This window comes from Hypanus sabinus, chromosome 3 (genome assembly GCF_030144855.1).
Source record: "Hypanus sabinus isolate sHypSab1 chromosome 3, sHypSab1.hap1, whole genome shotgun sequence".
Classification (NCBI taxonomy): Eukaryota; Metazoa; Chordata; class Chondrichthyes; order Myliobatiformes; family Dasyatidae; genus Hypanus; species Hypanus sabinus.
The window spans coordinates 146,748,640-146,768,740 of record NC_082708.1 but is presented as its reverse complement, the minus strand read 5'-3'; the positions used below and the strand labels follow the sequence as shown (position 1 = coordinate 146,768,740).

General features: G+C 37.5%; 1 protein-coding gene across 1 annotated transcript in view; it reads right to left on the bottom strand.

The window, feature by feature from the left end:
- The window catches only part of LOC132391753 (heparan-alpha-glucosaminide N-acetyltransferase-like), a 57,559-nt gene that overhangs the window by 22,844 nt on the left and 14,614 nt on the right, over positions 1–20,101 (bottom strand). The window contains exons 4-10 of the mRNA XM_059965331.1: positions 16,385–16,512; positions 15,409–15,478; positions 10,656–10,725; positions 10,102–10,208; positions 8,313–8,389; positions 6,285–6,315; positions 5,446–5,606 (exon numbers count right to left, since the gene is read on the bottom strand). Coding sequence (XP_059821314.1) covers positions 5,446–5,606; positions 6,285–6,315; positions 8,313–8,389; positions 10,102–10,208; positions 10,656–10,725; positions 15,409–15,478; positions 16,385–16,512 — 644 coding nt within the window. The remainder of the gene's footprint in view (positions 1–5,445; positions 5,607–6,284; positions 6,316–8,312; positions 8,390–10,101; positions 10,209–10,655; positions 10,726–15,408; positions 15,479–16,384; positions 16,513–20,101) is intronic.

The following is a 20,101-nucleotide window of genomic DNA, read 5'->3' as shown; positions in this document are numbered from 1 at the left end:
GATCTCGGACTCTTCCATTAATACTAGATCTTGGAGACTCAACGCTACTTTGCTTCAAGATCCAGAATTTATTACCTTCATAAAACAACAAATTGACTTATTTTTTTCAACAAACTATACCGAAGAGATTGATAGAGGAATACTTTGGGACTCCTTCAAGGCTTTTATCCGTGGACAAATTATCTCATATTCCGTTGGTAAAAGAAAACAAAGATATTTAGATATAGCTTTATTGGTAGATAAAATTAAAGAAATTGATAAGATTTACTCCGTTACTCCTACCAAAGAACTTTATAAGAAGAGAGTTGAGCTTCAAATGGAACATAGCTTATTATTATCTTCTTCAATTGAGAATCAATTAATCAAGACCAGGGCTCAATTTTATATTCATAGTGATCGAACTGGTAAATTGTTAGCTAATCAATTAAAAGCTATTTCGACTAAGCGACAAATTATTAAAATTCGTAAACAAGACAGTAATTTAACTACTGATCATAAAGAAATCAATAACACTTTTCAAGATTTTTATAAATCTTTATATCAATCAGAATTTGATGGTGACCTGTCCATGAAGGATAATTTTTTTAACAATTTGAATATTCCTAAACTGATAGATGAAGATCGTAGCTTGCTTGATGCTCCTATCTCTATGGCCGAAATAAGAGAGCCTATCTCATCAATGAATTCAGGGAAAGCTCCTGGTCCTGATGGTTATATTGTAGAATTTTTTAAAACTTTTTCTTCTTTGCTTTCTCCTTGGCTATGTGAAATCTTTAATGATGCATTTGTTAAGAAGAGATTACCTCAATCTTTTTATGAAGCTACTATCTCTCTAATTCTTAAAAAAGATAAAGATCCTACTTTATGTGCATCTTATCGCCCTATATCATTATTAAATGTAGATTCTAAGATTCTTACAAAAATTTTAGCCATTAGATTAGAAAAGGTACTATCACAGATTATTTCAGAAGATCAAACTGGTTTTATTAGGAATCAGTATTCCTTTTTTAATATTAGAAAATTGATTAATATAATTTATACTTCATCACCCACAACCCCAGAATGTGTTATCTCATTAGATGCTGAAAAAGCTTTTGATAGAGTTGAATGGACATACTTATTTGATGCATTGAGAAACTTTAATTTTAGTCCTAATTTTATATCATGGATTAAATTAATATATTATAAACCTGTTATACAATTATACAAATTATCACTTTATGCTGATGACTTGCTGTTATATATTTCTGATCCTAATAGGTCTATTCCCGCTACTTTATCCTTGTTGGCTCAATTTGGTAGTTTTTCTGGTTTTAAATTAAACTTAGATAAGAGTGAATTATTCCCCTTAAACGCGCAAACCTTATTGAATGACAGGATACCATTTAAAGTTGTTACTGATAACTTTATCCATTTAGGTATAAAAATCACCAAGAAATATAAAGATTTATTTAGATTGAATTTTTTACCTATGCTTCATCAAATTCAACAATTTACTACAAGATGGTCTCCCTTATTCCTATCATTAGTTGGTCGGATTAATGCTATTAAAATGATGATTTTACCGAAATTTTTATATTTATTTCAAGCCTTACCAATTTTTATTCCTAAATCTTTTTTTGACAACATTGATTCAAAAATTTCCTCATTTGTGTGGCAAAATAAAAACCCCAGGTTAAGTAAAAGGCAATTACAAAAATCTAAAAAAGATGGTGGTTTAGCTTTACCTAACTTTAGATTTTACTATTGGGCGAATAATATTCGTAACCTAACGTATTGGAAACTAGATTTGGACTCACCATTGTGTCCACAGTGGGTAAATTTGGAATGTAGTGAGGTAAAGGGATATCCTATATTCTCCGTTCTTGGCTCTTTTCTTCCTGCTGATTTAGTTAAATTCAATAAACAGATATCTAATCCTGTTATCAAACATACACTACGAATTTGGTTTCAATTTCGTAAGTTTTTTACTCTGAAAAACTTTGTTCTTGATAGCCCTATTTTACTTAATTTTTTTTTTCAAACCTTCATTGACAGATCAAGCTTTTAGCATATGGAAAAGGAAAGGTATAAAATGTTTTTGTGATCTTTTTTTTGAAGGTACTTTGATGTCTTTTGACCAACTTTCCAACAAATTTAAATTACCTAAATCTAATTTTTTTAGATACTTACAAATTAGAAATTTCTTACATAAAGTTCTACCATCTTTTCCCAATTCAACTCCATTGGATTTCTCAGATTTGATTTTCACCTTTAATCCTTGTCAGAAGGGATTAGTAGCTTTTATTTATAACATGATTATGAAGATACAACCAGAAATATCAGATAGAATTAAACAAGAATGGGAAAAAGAACTTCGATACAATATATCAACAGATAAATGGGAAAAAATTTTACAAATGGTTAATTCCTCTTCTGTATGTGCTAAACATGCTTTAATACAATTTAAAATTGTACATAGAGCTTATATGTCTAAAGATAAGCTTGCTCGATTCTATTCTCATATTAACCCTCAATGTGACAGATGTCATTTAGAAGTGGCTTCATTGACCCACATGTTTTGGTCATGTCCCACTTTACATAACTATTGGAAGGACATATTTGGTGCCATTTCCTCAATTTGGAATATCGATTTAGAACCTCATTTTATTACTGCAATTTTTGGTATACCAAATGAGGATGGTAATCAGTTTTCCCCTCCAATCAGACGAATGATTGCTTTTGTAACATTAATGGCCAGAAGGTCTATATTACAAAACTGGAAAGAAGTAAATCCTCCTACCACGGTCAGTGGTTTTCTCAAACTATTTCTTATCTGAGTTTGGAAAAAATTAGAAGCACTATTTTTGACTCATCAATTAAATTTGAAGAAACCTGGGGACCGTTCATTCGACATTTTCATATGAATTAATTTGGCCTTTTTCAGACCTTCTCTCCTCTTATTCTTGTTCAGGTATGGAGTTCCGGAGTTTTTTTTGACACTATCATATACTTATAAACTGTTATTATTGCCCATGTTAGTTTAGTTTAGAGATTTTTTTCAATATATATTCTCTTTTATCTATTTTCAAATTTTTTTTTCCTTTTCTTTCGATGATTATTTTTGTTTTTTTTTATATATAATTATATAGACTTGATTGATTAATGTACTTTTTTTTGTTGATGTTTAATAGGATATTATTATCCTATTACTAATGTAATTTCAAGTCTATTGCATTTATAACCTATTCATTATTATGTTATGTTTTTTCTTATATATATATATATATGAAACTCAATAAAAAGATTGAAAAAGAAAAGAAAGAAAGAAAGAAAGAAAGAAAGAAAGAAAGAAAATTAACGGTCTGAGGATGGATGAATCTCCTGGACCTGATGGAATGCACTGTCAAGTTCTGAAGGAAGTAGCTGGAGAGATTGCGGAGGCATTAACGATGATCTTTCAAGAATCAATATATTCTGGCATTATACTGGGTGACTGGAAAATTGTAAATGTTACTCTGCTACATAAGAAGGGTGAGAGGCAGCAGAAGGAAAACTCTAGACCTGTTAGCCTGACATCAGTGTTTGGGAAGTTGCTGGAATTGATTGTTAGGGATGGGATTCAGGCACATGCCAAAGCCAGCATGGTTTCCTGAAAGGAAAATCCTGCCTGACAAACCTACTGCAATTCTTTGAGGAAATTACAAGCAGGGTAGACAAAGGGGATGCTGTAGATGTGGTGTACTTGGATTTTCAGAAGGCCTTTGACAAGGTACCACACCTGAGGCTGCTAAGCAAGATAAGAGCCCACGGAATTACAGGGGAGTTACTAGCATGGGTAGAGCATTGGCTGATCGGCAGAAAACAGAGTGGGAATAAAGGGATCCTATTCTGCCTGGCTGCTGGTTACCAGTGGAGTTCCACAGGGAATTGTGTTGGGATCACTGCTTTTTACAACATATGTCAATGATTTGGACTATGGGATTAATTGATTTGTGGCTCAATTTGCCAATGATACCAAGATAGGTGGAGGTACGGGTAGTGTTGAGGAAACAGAGAGCCTGTAGAGGGACTAATATAGTTTTGGGGAATGGGCAAAAAAGTGACAAATGAAATACGATGTTAGAAAGTGTATGGTCATGCACTTTGGTGGGGAGGGAATTCAAAATGAAGAGATGCAAAGGGAATTGCAATTGTGCAGGATACCCTCAACTTTAGGTTAACCTCAGGTTGAGTGGGTGGTGAAGAAGGTGAATGCAATGTTGGCATTCATTTCTAGAGATATAGAATATAAGAGCAGGAATGCAATGTTCAGGCTCTAAAAGTATTGTGTGCAGTTTTGGGCCCATTATTTAAGAAAGGATATACTGACATTGGAGAGGGTTCAGGGAAGATTCACGAGAATGATTCCAGGAATGAAAGGGTTACCATATCAGGAGCGTCTGGCAGCTCCTGGGCTGCGTTCCCCGGAGTTCAGAATGAGGTGGAATCTCAAACATTCCGAATGTCAGAAGGCCTGAACAGATTAGATATGGCAAAGTTATTTCCTATGGTAGGGGAGTCTAGGACAAGAGGGCACAACTTCAGGATTGAAGGACGTACAGTCAGAGGGTGGTAAATCTGTGGAATTTGTTGCCACTATTGACTGTGGAGGCCAAGTCATTGGGTGCATTTAAGGCTGAGATAGAGATGGGCTCTTGATTAGCCAGCACATTAGAGTATGGGGAGAAGGCAGGGGAGTGGGGATGACCGAAAGAATTGGATCAGACCATGATTGAATGGCGGAGCAGACTCGATGGGCCAAATGACCCGCTTCTACTCCTTTATCTTAAGGTCACACTTGTATTGACATTGCATTCGCATATTTTAATATCCTTTCTGATTTCAATTCAAAGGGTGTAGTCATCTGGATTCAGAGAAGAGACTAAGGAATCCATTGTGGAAAGGTGAGAAGTCATTGGCAAATGCAATGTTGGATTGTTGTTAAGACCAAAACAATCCACTAATGTTCTTCGAGGAAGTAAACCTACCACTTCAACACTAATCAATCTACAAATGACTTCACTTACATATTGTGCCCTCATGGAAGCCAGAGATAGGCAATGAATGTGCAGCATTCCCTGCATCAGCACTCAGTTCAAGTCTTTCTTAGAAAACCATGATTTCTCCTAATACAATGAACTCAGATACAAGTCCTCTTTAAAAAAGTATATACACTAATCCATTGCATGTGTGCACTTTACACCAAACAGTTCAGTGTCAACAGGGAAAATCACCCATTACCGCCTTTCCTTTTCAGGTTTACCCATTTCAGTTGCTGACGTACACATACCCATAAATGATTAATGCACGTATTTACTATTCATAAATTGAGGTTTCAAAAACCATGACTCTGAAGGATTATTTTCACTAATTCTAAAAGAAAATCAAACAAAATTTTAAGTAAATCTCTAAATCAGCACTTACGTGGTCCCTTGCAATAATTTGGGTTAATGATAAAGATGCCAAGCAAAAGAAGTACGGCAGTTCTCCAAGCAATTTTAGTCAACAGTTTCCACCTGGAGCGGTTAACCTGTAACACCGAGTTCAAGGACAGCGCAATGGAGGTTCCCATGATAAACACAAACCTAGGGCAAACAGGCATAATAGTATGTTGAAGAATCAACAATTTATTGCTTTCCATATACAGTACATACTGTAGATACACATTACACCCCATTCTTCTTAAAGTTGCTTAATAGCTTAAAACACAAAATGCCTTCTGTGCTGTTAAAATGCGTAATGTGTGCAAAAGTTAGTGCTGGAAATATGAATTCTTAAAAAAATCAAATTTCTTAAAATACCATTCCCATATCTGATGAAAATCTTTCCATTGATACTGTTGAACCTGAGTATTCACATTTGCTTAATTTATCTTTAAGAAATTTCAAAATTACTGCAAAGTTGACAGCAACTATATGCAATGTAAATATATCAATCGATGAAAGTCTCCCATTTGCACTTTTTATGATTTTACCAAGCTATTCAGTAACTTCCTCAAAAACTAATACAGGAAAAGCAAGATACCTAGGCAGCAATGTTCTTAGGGACATTTTATGGTTCACATCAGTCTACACAAGAGTACAGATTAATGTTCTATCAAAAAGACAACACCCCTGAACCCAGAGTAGAATTAAGCTTTCTGATATAGATGCAACATGCTACCAACAGAATTAACACCAGCCTTACTTATAACTGCAAGATAATTATTAATCCAAGACATCACACTCTTGTCTAAAGCAGAAATAACTTTAAAAAACTCTTACCAAGGGAAAACTAAATCTGCTACTGTTAATCCTGTCAGGAAAGAATTCAGAAAATATTAGCATTTTATGTGGAATTACAACATTATAGATTGATAACGAAGTCACACATAAACATGCACAAACTAAGTGAGAACTATTTGCCCATGTTGTGCTTTGAAGAGTTGACATGGTACCCGTGAAGGGGCACCACCACTAACTGAAGCAATCATTGTCAACAAGCTGCATTTATAAAATGCCTTTAACACAGAGTGGCTGGGTGGAGATGCTTCTCTACCAAAGGAAGTACAAGGTGCTCTTCCCTCCACTTGCCTGCAGGTCACCCTTGGGCAAGGTGCAGCACCTGCTTAGCCCCCCCGCCCCCCCCGCCGATCAGGGCTACGTGAGGCAATGGGAGCAGGTGAAGCACATCACAAGTCCTTGTTATGCGACCACTGATACCAGGCGGACAATCTCTGAAAAGGATTGAAAATGGCTGAACATCCACATCTATAACTTTAGATAATATTCCAAACACATCCGTCCAAAAATTGTTTAAACTTACACATGACCAAAACAAAAGAGTTAGAGTAGCCACCTCTGTGTTATATCTGTCACAAATAGGGCTTATATTAGGAAAAATATGCGCCAATTTATCTTTGGACAAATAGACCCTGTGTACTATCTTAAACTGAATTAAGATGTGGCATGCCAGATAGATGAATTATTGACTAAATAATAAATTTTACTCCATTGATTGTCTGAAAGTGAATGCTGAAGTTCTACTTCCCAGGTGCGTTGAACCCTATCATTAGGTGACACGCGAGCAATCATTAACTGTTTATAAATGATAGCTATTAATCATGTGGATGTGGATGTTCAACCTAATTCACTTACAGTAATTTTTGGGATTATTCCAGAGGAAGCAAGCAATGTGTCTGCTTCCGCTCAACATGTGATAGCTTTTTCAACTTTACTGGCTAGGAGCGCTATTTTGCTACACTGGAAAGAATCTAACCCACCTACTGTTTTTTTTATTGGCTCTCCTCCATTATGTCATGTCTAAGCTTGGAGAAAATTAGAAGCCGGACATTTGATACATCCTTTAATTTTGAACAGGCCTGGTGACCCTTTATTCAATATTTTCACAATTTGATTTAATTTATCTATCTATTTATTTATTTTTCTTTATTCTCTTTGGGGAAAATCCTTATCTGTGAAGGTTCGGAGATGACTGGAAGGATGTTTTATTTTCTCTCTCTTTTTTTAAATTTTATCCTCAATTGGACTGCCCAATCTTTCTTTTTCTTTTTTTCTTTCTCTTTTTTTTGCTTCAGTTTAGTTAGTGGGGTTTTTTTCCTTTATCAAATAAAATCTCCAAACTTTCTTTTTATGATTGCTACGAGGAGTCGTCGTGTTTTTTTTAACCATTGTATATATAACAGCGTAATATTTTACATATATGATTTTGACATTATATACTTTGTTTTTATTATTGCTGTTTATATGTCTTTTATATTATCTGTTTGCTAAACTCCTCCTCTGATTTGTATATTTTTTATTTGAAAATCAATAAAAAGATTGAAAAATGAAATGAAATGGCTGGGTCATCAGTCTTATAAAGACACTGCCCAGAAGGGGGCGACGACAAACCACTCTGTACAAAAATTTGCCAAGAACAGTCATGGAGAGACCATGATAGCCCATGTCCTATTACATGGCACATAACAAACATCTCAAGACGTTATCTTTAAAGACACTGTGCAAGGAACAAGACCACAATGAAACATTATGATCAAAAACCTATCAAACACGTAGGTTTAAGGAGACTCACAAGGACAACAGAGGTAAAAAGGCAAGCTTGGTTAAGGAGGGATTTCCAGAATAATTATCGATATTATCAATATAATAATTGAGACAGGAACATGGTAGGTTTTAAATAACAAAACAAGCCTTCAAAATTTGCATTGCAAAGAGCAATTTATTCACAGTATGAACTTGCACCAGAATAGTGATTACAGTCACAAGAACACAGCAAAGTGTCTGACCCACCATTCCAACTTTCATGTTTGAAGAACCAGTATCTCCCACCTCCATAGTTAACAAAGATCATGATCACCAAAGACAACCTAGGAGAACATACAGTAAAATAGTTACATTCTAACCAACAACCCCATTCAAAACAGTTCTGCCCCTATACCTTGAATCTGGTGAAAAACAGGGTCACAGAAACAAGACATACAACATGGCTCATAAAACTCACTTTTAATCATTCTATATCTGTATTTACAACAGGTTAGAGATCAGTTACTTGGGGATTCAAATACATTCATAATTCTGAGGTACAGAAACACAACATATGTTACTGTGACCAGGCTGATTCACCCACCACACCAAGCTCTCAGTTGCAAATTAAGAAAAACAAATTAAATTTCTCTCTTCGGCCTGACTAAACAACCAAAGCTATCATGTATCCTGCATGAGATCAACTTGTAAACTATCAGAAATAATACAGGGAATAACATTACATTACTCTTGTAAAAGGGGATTACATTACGTATTTCCTGACCACCTTCTGGCTCCCAAACAAAGAATCCTGAACGATGAAACGCGCTACATTCAGTTTTCATTTACATTCATCTACTGTGAAACAACCACCGGACATGCAGAGTTAATGTTTAGGTGATTTCAGCAGGTATACTGGGAAAAACAGCCCCATGGTGGAATGATTGATGGCAAGTTCCACTGTCACTACAGGATTTTATATATTTGGCACTGGCCAGCCAAGTATAGGATTACAATTATTGTTAACTGCACGTATAAGCCAATATATACTCTACAGCACAGAAAATAAACCAAGAGTCCAACTAAACCCATCCCAGCTATCTCATCTTAGCACTTGAAATTTCTATTCCTTTTTAATTTATGTACCTATATAGCTTTGCCTAACAACATGTCAAATCCTTTCTATGGTAGATACTGCACATTCTAAATCAATTCCTAATAAACCCACTCATAAAATATCATAAACTTGTAACCATTAAATTTAGTATATTTTACATGGAACTATTTGATCTACCCTGTCCAATACATCCTTTAAGATCCTCCATCAGGTCTCCTCAAATACTTATTCTGAAACAATCAGCCCTAATCTGTTCAGTCTGTCTTTCTGAAATCTCTCAATTCTGAAAACTCACTGCATTCAAATAGACTACCAAAAATCAAAACAACCATTCACACAAAAAAAGGAAGTTTGATTTGAGCTAAGAACGAGGAATAAGCTTAAGATTAGATTTTTAGGTGATTTCAAGAAGCACATCACACATAAAATAAAGAATCATCAATCTTCCCACAGAAATAAAGTTATTTATTTTTTAAACTCCCAAATTGACTGATCTTTGTTTCGTTTAGATCTGTACGGTCAGGGAACCAAGAAAAATTTAGTCATAATTTAATGGATAGCAGGAAAGCAGAAGAAGCTCAACAGCCTGCTCTTGAGGTTATATGTTCAGAGTATAATGACATCAAGCCAAAGGGAAGACATCAGCTGGTATTGTCAGTTCGGTAGGACTTCAAGCGGTTCAGAGAGGGCAGGGGAACAGGGAACCAAAACCAACCGTTCAAATAGTGGACAAAGCTAAGTAATAGCAACAAAGTAACTGTAGCAGTATGCTCTGCGACATAACAGGCACTAGATATCAAGATTATGTAAACCTGTGACAGGAAGCTTCCCTACAAACAGCATGGGGCAGAGAAAAGAATAACTTGTACAGGTTTTGCTCAAATGTACTTTAGGAATATTTACAATATGAATTTTAAAATATTCAAAAAATGCAGTTACCCTCGCAAAGTATCTAGTGAACGAAGCCGCTGAGAGCCTGCACTATGTCCAGGGACCAGGTTATTTTGACCAGTGCTGTCGCCCACACGAATTGGTGATCCCAGCTCCTATGAAACAAAGCATACATATATACTTGATATTAAACCTGCTCTAAATATAATTGCAAAGAGGAAGAGAAATCATGCTATTTCCATAAACAGATGCTATTTTTCTATCAAAAAAAGAATATTTCCCTGCCTGTTCAGAACATGAAGAACTACTCATAACCAAAAAGGTTCATCAGTCTGAATGCAGCAGTAAACCAAGTTCTCACATAGCAGAAGATACCTGCAGCCCTCCAGCAACTGGCAAATTCATACCAATGGTCTTCCAAATGCTCACTCATACGTATAGGCTAAACATTAGTGAAGCTTTCTTAAGCTATGAAGGACCTGTACTGGCTTTGCATGCTAATAAATAATACCCTTCAAATTCTAACTATAAACATTATCTATACAAACACCCATGTTCTTCCTACCTTTATGAAATCTGAGATAAATTTGCTCATTACTTACAGAGTTGATTAACCGTTCCATCTCCACTCGACTTGATAGACGAAACAACAAGTTTTTAAAAAGAGTTAGCCTGGTGGAAAAATAAACCGAAATTCAGCATTTCCCCACTTCTTTATTCTGCATTTACATTAACATTTAAGGTACTTTGATGTGTACCAGGATAAGAAAAGTTTAAGGGATATGAGCCAAATGGATACAAAAGCTTAGATGGGAATCTTGATTAGCTTGGACCAGTTGAGCAGTAGGGCCTATATTGATGCTGTATGACTCTGTGGCTCAAATGATAGAACTTCATCTCCTGCATTACGTAGTTACATTGCCTTGGAGTTTCCATGTGTTATTGTTTTACAACATTGAATCACAGTGGATTTAATTTGGCTTTTTTTGACACGGATCAACAGAAAAATACTCTTTTGTCAAAGTGAAAACAGATCCCTACAAAGTATTAATTACCAATATAAAAAACAAAACAATTTATTGCACAAGTATTCACTCCCATTAATACAACACAAATTTTTACTGGTGTACCCAACTGATTTTAGAAGTAACATAATTAGTTAAGTAAAGATCTGTTTTGGGAGAGCTGTGTGTAGAAGAAGTGTTTCAATTTATTGTAGTAAAAATACACCTGTATCTGGAAGGTCCAACTGCTGGTGAGTCAGTATCCTGGCAAAAACTACACCATGAAGACAAAAGAACATTCCAAACATTGTCGCAAAAAGGTTATTGAAAAGCACAAGTCGGAAATGGATATAAGAAAATTCCAAGTTAACAAACATCCCTTGGAGTACAGTTAAGTCAATCATCAAGAAATAGAAAGAATATGGCACAGCTGTAAATCTGCCTGGAGTAGAGCATCCTCAAAGAAATGAGGGACCATGCAAGATGGCGACTAGTGAGGGAGGCCACCAAGAGACCTATGACAACTCTGGAGGAATTACAAGCTTCAGTGGCTGAGATGGGAGAGACCACGCATACAACAACTGTTGCTTCACCAATCACAGCTTTACAGGAGAGTGGCAAACAGAAAGCCACCAATGAAAAATACTCACATGAAATTTTGGCTAGAATTTGCCAGAAGGCATGTGGGAGACTCTGAAGTCAGCTGGAAGAAGGTTCTATGGTCTGATGAAAACAAAACTGAGCTTTTTGGCCACCAGACTAAATGCTACATTTGGCATAAGCCAAACACCACACCATCCCTATCGTGAAGCAGGGTAGTGGCTGCATCTTGCTGTGGGAATGCTTCACTTGCAGCAAGCCCTGGAAGGCTTTTGAAGGTAGAGGGCAAAATGAATGCAGCAAAATATAGGGAAATCCTGGAGGAAAATCTGATGTAGTCTGCAAGAGAACTGTAACTTGAGATCAGATCTATTTTCCAATATGATAATGACCTGAAGCATAAGGTCAAAGCTACACAAGAAAGCCTTAAAAACAACAATGTTAAGGTCCTGGAGTGGCCAAGTCAGAGTCTAGACCTCAGTCCAATTGAGAATTTGTGGCTGGACTTGAAAAGGAATGTTCACTCACGATCCCCATGCAATCTGACAGAACTTGAGCAGCTTTGTAAAAAAAAGGGGAAAAATTGCAGTCTCCAGACGTGAAAAAACATGAAAACTTGGAAGTTCATGTTTCACTGTCTTACAACATTGAATCACAGTGGATTTAATTTGGCTTTCGTAACACTGATCAACAGAAAAAGACTTGTATCAAAGTGAAAACAAATTTCTACAAATTGGGTCTAAATTTATTACAATTATTAAACACAAAATAATTGACTGCATAATTACTCACACCCTTCAAGTCAGTATTTAGTAGGTGCATCCTTGCCAGCAATTACAGCCTTGAGTGTGTGGGTAGGTCTCTCTCAGCTTTGCTCATCATCTTTATAAAACTGGTGGCCTCCTTTACTAGTCCCCTTCTTGCACGGTCAGTTTTTGAGGATGGTCTACTCTAGGCAGTTTTACAGCTGTGCAATATTCTTTCCATTTCTTGATGATTGGGTTAACTGCACTCCAAGGGATATTCAGTGACTTAGAAGTCTGCTTGTATTCATTTCCTCACATGTGCTTTTCAATAACCTTTTCGCAGAGTTTCTTGGAGTATTCTTCTATCTTCATGGTGTAGTTTTTGCCAGGATACTGACTCACCTGCAGTTGGACCTTCCAGATACAGGTGTATACAATCAATTGTAACATCTTGACTGCGCATGGTGATCTCCGTTTAACCAAATATGTGACTTCTAAAACCAACTGGCTGCACCAGAGATGATTTGGTGTCATATTAAAGGGGGTGAATACTTATGCAATCAGTTATTTTGTGTTTTATATTTGTAATTAATTTATATCACTTTGTAGAAATCTGCTTTCACTGACACAGAAGAGCCTTTTTCTGTTGACCATGAAAACTTCTGGGGGAGCGGGGGGAATACTTTGAAAGGCACTGTGGATGACATTAGTTGGCTAGTCATTTGATTCAGAATGGGCCTGTCCTCTGAAGGCAGAGGGTGGTAGTAGATGGTGATATTCTGCCTGGAGGTCAGTGACCACTTAGGTTTCGCAGGGATCTGTTGTGGGACCTACTACATGGATTATAGATCATGTCTTATGAAAATAGGTTAAATGAGCTACAGCTTTTCTCTTTGGAGCGAAGGAGGGTGAGACTTGATAGAGATATACTGTATAAGATGATAAGAGGTAATGATAATGTGGAGAGCTGCTGCTTTTCTCCCCAGGGTGGAAATGGCTGATATTTTTAATATGATTGGATGAGAGCATAGGGGGAGAATATAGACACTGTACATGCGAACATCTAACTCTAATTTTGCCTGAAGTTCACTGGAAGCCGATTAAACTATATTTCAAATGTGACATCCTTTATACATGCCTTGCAGCATTTCATTGTTACTTAAGAGGAAGACTGTCTCACCCTGTGTACCATCACATCCCCGTCATGAAGGCATTTTAGAAAACATTCAATAATTGGGAAAAATGTGGTAACAATGGAGTTACTTTGTTCATCATCACAAGGACCTACATATAGTTACAGAAATTGCAAAATCAGCAGAGTATTCACATATAACATATAACAATCACAGCACGGAAACAGGCCATCTCGGCTCTCCTAGTCCGTGCCGAACTCTTAATCTCACCTAGTCCCACCTACCTGCACTCAGCCCATAACCCTCCACTCCTTTCCTGTCCATATACCTATCCAATTTTACCTTAAATGACAATACTGAACAGGCCTCTACTACTTCTACAGGAAGCTCATTCCACACAGCTATCACTCTCTGAGTAAAGAAATACCCCCTCGTGTTTCCCTTGAACTTCTGCCCCCTAACTCTCAAATCATGTCCTCTCGTTTGAATCTCCCCTACTCTCAATGGAAACAACCTATTCACGTCAACTCTATCTATCCCTCTCAAAATCTTAAATACCTCGATCAAATCTCCCCTCAACCTTCTACGCTCCAATGAATAGAGACCTAACTTGTTCAACCTTTCTCTGTAACTTAAGTGCTGAAACCCAGGTAACATCCTAGTAAATTGTCTTTGCACTCTCTCTAATTTATTGATATCTTTCCTATAATTCGATGACCAGAACTATACACAATATTCCAAATTTGGCCTTACCAATGCCTTGTACAATTTTAACATTACATCCCAACTTCTGTACTCAATGCGTTGATTTATAAAGGCCAGCATTCCAAAAGCCTTCTTCACCACCCTATCTACATGAGATTCCACCTTCAGGGAACTATGCACTGTTATTCCTAGATCTCTCTGTTCCACTGCATTCCTCAATGCCCTACCATTTACCCTGTATGTTCTATTTGGATTATTCCTGCCAAAATGTAGAACCTCACACTTCTCAGCATTAAACTCCATCTGCCAACGTTCAGTCCATTCTTCTAACCGGCATAAATCTCCCTGCAAGCTTTGAAAACCCACCTCATTATCCACAACACCTCCTACCTTAGTATCTATAGAGTAGTCTAAATCTCAAACCTCTTTAGCTATACTTCAGTACAAACAGCTGATGCTTGGATATTGGTCAAGAGCAGAAATGGTTTATTAAGGCACGTGGAACTGAAAAACTAAGCTTAATTATTTGGATAAAGATAGTAAAATGAAATTCCAACAGAGGGGATCAGAAGATTTGAAATTTGATTAAATTGTTTGGGAAAAATTATGGTTAGTTGGCAGCTAACAAAGTGCAAGTCTAATCATAGGAGTAGTTAGCACAAGACCATAAGACATAGGATCAGAATTAGGCCATGAAGCCTACTGAGTCTGCTCCGTCATTCCATCATGGCCAATTTATTGTCTCTCCCAACCCCTTCACCTGCCTTCTCCCCATAGCCTTTGACGCCCTTACTAACCAAGGACCTATTCACCTCCGCTTTAAATATGCCATAGCAATGTATTATATAGACAGTTATTAAAATGTGGAATGGCTAACCAGGAAACAGTAAAGGAAAAATAATCTATGACAGTTTTTGAAAGCTTACTGATAACAAAAGTTTGACAGAGATCGTAGAAGTGGAGATACAAATGCATATTAGAATTTACAATTCTGCTCACCAAAGGAATCTGTTTTAAAGGACATACTAAATGGACTCATAGTTTGTGAAGTACAGTCAGGAGACTAATTGTAGGTACCAGCTAGTATCAAAGACATTAGTCTGGCTTGATTTTTCTGTACAACATCAAAAATTCATTCATTGAGTAATTCTTAAATTTTCCACTTACCCTTGTATGAACTTTCCTAAACACATGAGAAAGACGATGCCAACAAAGACGAGGAATGCATATAAAATTGCTGTGGGATAAACACAGTAAGTTAATTTTAAATCAGTAAAGCACTGTATAAAAAATTCTGAATGGGGGAGGGTGGGAATGGTAAACCAGAAGGAGAGAGAAAAAAAAACGGGTTTTGTACAGTCGCTTATAGTTAACTTAAGTATATCGTACCAGCCTCTAGTGTATAGATCTGAAACATACGACATACACTGTCCACTTCATTAGGTACACTTTCTCATTAATGCAAATATCAGCCAATTATGTGGCAGCAAAATGCATAAAAAGCATGTAGACATGGCCAAGAGGTTCAGTAGCTGTTCAGAGCAAACATCAGAATGTAGAAGAAATGTGATCTACATGGCTTTGACTGAATGATTTCAGACAGGGTTGGATTTCACCCAAACAGGGTGATTTAAGTATCTCAGAAACTAATGATCTCCTGAGATTTTCATGCACAACAGTCTCTAGAGTTTACAGAGAATGGTGTGGAAAAACAAAAAGCATTCTGTGAGCAGCCTTGTTAATGAGAATGATATTAAAAGAATGGCAAGACTGGGTTAAGCTGACAAGAAGGTGACAGTAACTCAAATAACCATAGTGGTGTTCAGAAGAGCATCACTGAACTCTTAACACATCGATCCTTGAAATGGATGAGCTACAGCAGGAGTAGACCATGAACATCCACTCAGTGTACAATTTGTTAGGTACAGGAGGTAGCTCATAAAGTGGCCACTAAGTACATATTCTGCATATTGCTGTATAAAGAAAGCCTGCTCTAATCTTGTGTTAAATAAAAATACCTTGTTCCTGTTCTTGACAGAATTTGCTCTAAAACAGATTAAAATGCTACCTCTCTTTCTTCGCTTCCTATAAAGAACATTCAGCTTCTGACTTTAATATAAAATGAGGCAACACTTGTACATACGAAGATTGCTGTTGATGGGCGCTTTGTCGGTAACGATGTTACAGGTCACTGTCCCACTCGCATTACTCCGATTGGCCTTTCTCACCCATAAGGAATAGTGTCCAAGCTCCCCAAAGCTTTCATGAACCCTGCAAGAGGCATACAGAAGGGCAACTATAAGAAATCAATCTATATTTACCTTCGGTGCTCAACCATTGAAATGGTTTTATTTTGTATTTGCATGTTACATAGAAACATAGAAAACCTACAACACAATACAGACCCTTCAGCCCACAAAGCTGTGCCGAACATGTCCTTACCTGAGAAATTACCTAGGGTTACCCATAGCCCTCTATTTTTCTGAGCCCTATATACTGTCCAGGTGTCTCTTAAAAGACCATATTTTATCTGCCTCCACCACCATCGCTGGCAGCCCATTCCACGCACTCACCACTCTCTGCATAAAAAACATACCCCTGATATCTCCTCTGTACGTACTTCCAAGCAGCTTAAAACTGTGCCCTCTCATGCTAGCCATTTTAGCCCTGCGAAAAAGGGCTGATTGAATCTTTACATTGTACATGACACATTTAATAAACGATGCTCCAGTATTTTCTATTGTATTGTTCTTACTTTGAAATATAAATATTTGCACTTAAATTAGTTAAAATCAGTATGATGATAATATTGAAGGAATAATTATGACCTTACAAAATAGGAACAGAATTAGGCCATTTGGCCCATCATCATCTCCTCTATTTCTGATTCATTTTCCCTCTCAGCCCCAATCTCCTGCCTTCACCATGTATTCCTTCAAGCCCTGACTAATCAAGAATCTATCAACCTCTGCCTTGAATGTACACAGTGACTTGGCCACCACAGCCACCTACAGCAAAGAATTCCACAGATTCACTCTCCAGCTAAAGAAATCATCTGACATTCCAATTTACAGTTCTCAATCCATCTTTTGATTACTTGTCTTCACACTTACTTTTGACTTGCCCCATTATATGTCACATTACCTTTAACCACCACATTACACAATTTTCCGTTTGTTTCTTCCTCCTCTTACTCTGCATTTTAAAACCCGTTTGACTTCTAACTTGTTTCAGTTCAAATAGGTTATCCATCTAAAACATTACTAGTTCCCACTCTATGGATGCTATATATAATTTTTAAAAATGGAGTAAGTGGTGCACCTTCTCACTATTCGACTGCTATGAGAAGCAGATCTTTGACCTCATCCATTTTGCTGCCCAAACCTCTTTTCTCTTGATTCCCTTGCAATGCAAATATTTATTACACTATGTCTGAAAACTTACAGCTTCCTAAAAATTTCAAGGATTCACAGCCCCTGGAACTTATTCTGTAGAGTAATCATGATCTGAAGTTCTGCCCATGAAGGGCAGCAGCAGTTTCAATGGCGATATTCAACAGAAATGGACAGATAGCTGAAGGAGAAAATAATTTCCAGAAAGAGCTAGGAACAGGATTGATAACATTGCACTTAAACATAGAAGACTTGGTTTTGAAAAGAGAAAAACTGCATCTACTCTACAGTTCTAAGAAATATTCTTTCAGTTCTAGGCAAGTGGCCCCTTAATCTGAAACAATATCATGACCACCAACATGATACTGTTCCTTCCAACCCCACCCAAGTCTGAAGAAAACAGGCCCTCAGTCACTAAACTGTCGAACTAAAAATCTGATTTATCACATCAGAATCAGGTTTATTATCACTGGCATGTGGCATGAAATTTGCTAACTCAGCAGCAGTCCAATGCAATACATAATATAGAAGAGAGAAAAAATAAAAACAATAATAAATACGTAAATCAATTACAACACATGTAGATTAAAAACGTGCAAAAAAACAGAAATACTGTATACTAAAAAAAGTGAGGTAGTGTCCAAGGATACAATGTCCATTTAGGAATTGGATGGCAGAGAGGAAGAAGCTGTTCCTAAATCACTGAGTGTGTGCCTTCAGGTTTCTGAATCTCCTATCTGATGATAACAGTGAGAAAAGGGCATGCCCTGGGTGCTGGAGGTCCTCAATAATGGACACGGCCTTTCTGAGACATCGCCCCTTGAAAATGTTCTGGGTACATTGTAAGCTAATACCCAAGATGGAGCTGACTAGATTTACAACACTCTGCAGCTTCTTTTGCAATCCCCACACCATTCAATAAATTCCAGGTTAATCTTTTACAGCACTAAGCAGCTGTACTGACCAGTAACACTATTGCCTTATAATCTAAAAATCTTTCAGATTCTTGCATGCTCTGTTCCTAACTGCCAGAGTTACAAACTCAGGGCCAGAGCAGGCATCAAGATTTCCCTCAAGACAGAGATAAAACAGACCTGACCTCACCAATATTATCCTTACACCAATACCCTGCAAGCCTGCTTTCTCAGTCTTTGCATTACTTCCTCCACACTCACAACTGCATGGTCAGATTCTAATCAAACTCCATTTATAAATTTGCAGATAACATCACTGTAATGGGCCAGATCTCAATGATGAAACAAAGAACAGGAAGGAAATAGGGAAGGTTTGTGGCATGGCGTCAAGACAACAACCTCACCCTCAACGTCAGCTAAATGGAATTGCTGGTCATTGACTTCAGGATATAGGGTGCAGAATATACCCATCTGTGTTAAAGCTGAGGTGCAGGAGGTTGATAGTTCAGGTTTCTAGGTGTAAATGTCACCAACAAATTGCCCAGGTCCAATCACATGAAAGCACACCAGCGCTTTTATTTGCTCAGAAGGCTAATGAAATTCAGCACTTCCTTAAGTCACCTAATTTTACAAATGCACCACAAAAAGCATCCTATCAGATGCAGCACAGATTGGTATCGCAAGGGCTCTGCCTAAAAACACAAAAATATCAGTCAAAATGCCGGAGGAACTCAGCAGGCCTGGCAGCATCTATGGAAAAAAGTACAGTCGACTTTTTGGGCCGAAACCCTTCAGCAGGACTGGAGAAAAAAAGATGAGGAATAGATGAAAGGTGGGGGTGGGTGGGAAGGGAGAGAGAAACACCAGGCAATAAGTGAAACTTGGAGGGGGAAGAATGAAACAAAGAGCTAGGAAGTTGATTAGTCAAAGAGACAGAATGCTGTGAAAGAAAAAAGGGCGGGGAGTAGGCAATGGGCAAGGAGATAACATGAGAGAGGGACAAAGATGGGAAATGATGAAGGAGAGGTGGAGGCATTACTGGAAGTTTGATAAATCGATTAAAAAAGGATAAGTGCCAGGAGGGAGATCTGTGGGGAGTCAAATGGACAAGGGAGTCATGTAGGGAGCAATCCCTGCGGAAAGCGAAGGGGGGGGGGGGGTGGAGGGAAAGATGTGTTTGATGGTGGGATCCAGTTAGAGATGGCAGAAGTTTTGGAGAATTATGTGCTGGATGTGAAACTGGTGGGGTAATACGAAACCTATACCTGGTAGCGTGGCGAGAGGATGAAGTAAGAGTAGACGCATGAAATGGAAGAGATGCGGTTCATGAGTGTTGCTGATGGTGGGGGAGGAGGAGGAAGGAGATTGAAAAACAAGTACATCTCCTTTGTTCTAGAATGAAAAGCTTCATCCTTAGAGCAGATGCGGCTGAGACAGAGGAACTGGGAGAAGGGGATGGTGTTTTATCTTACAAGCAGAACAAGTGTTTTACCTGCCCCTACACCACCTCCCTCATTACCATTCAGGGCCCCAAACAGTCCTTCCAGGTGAGGT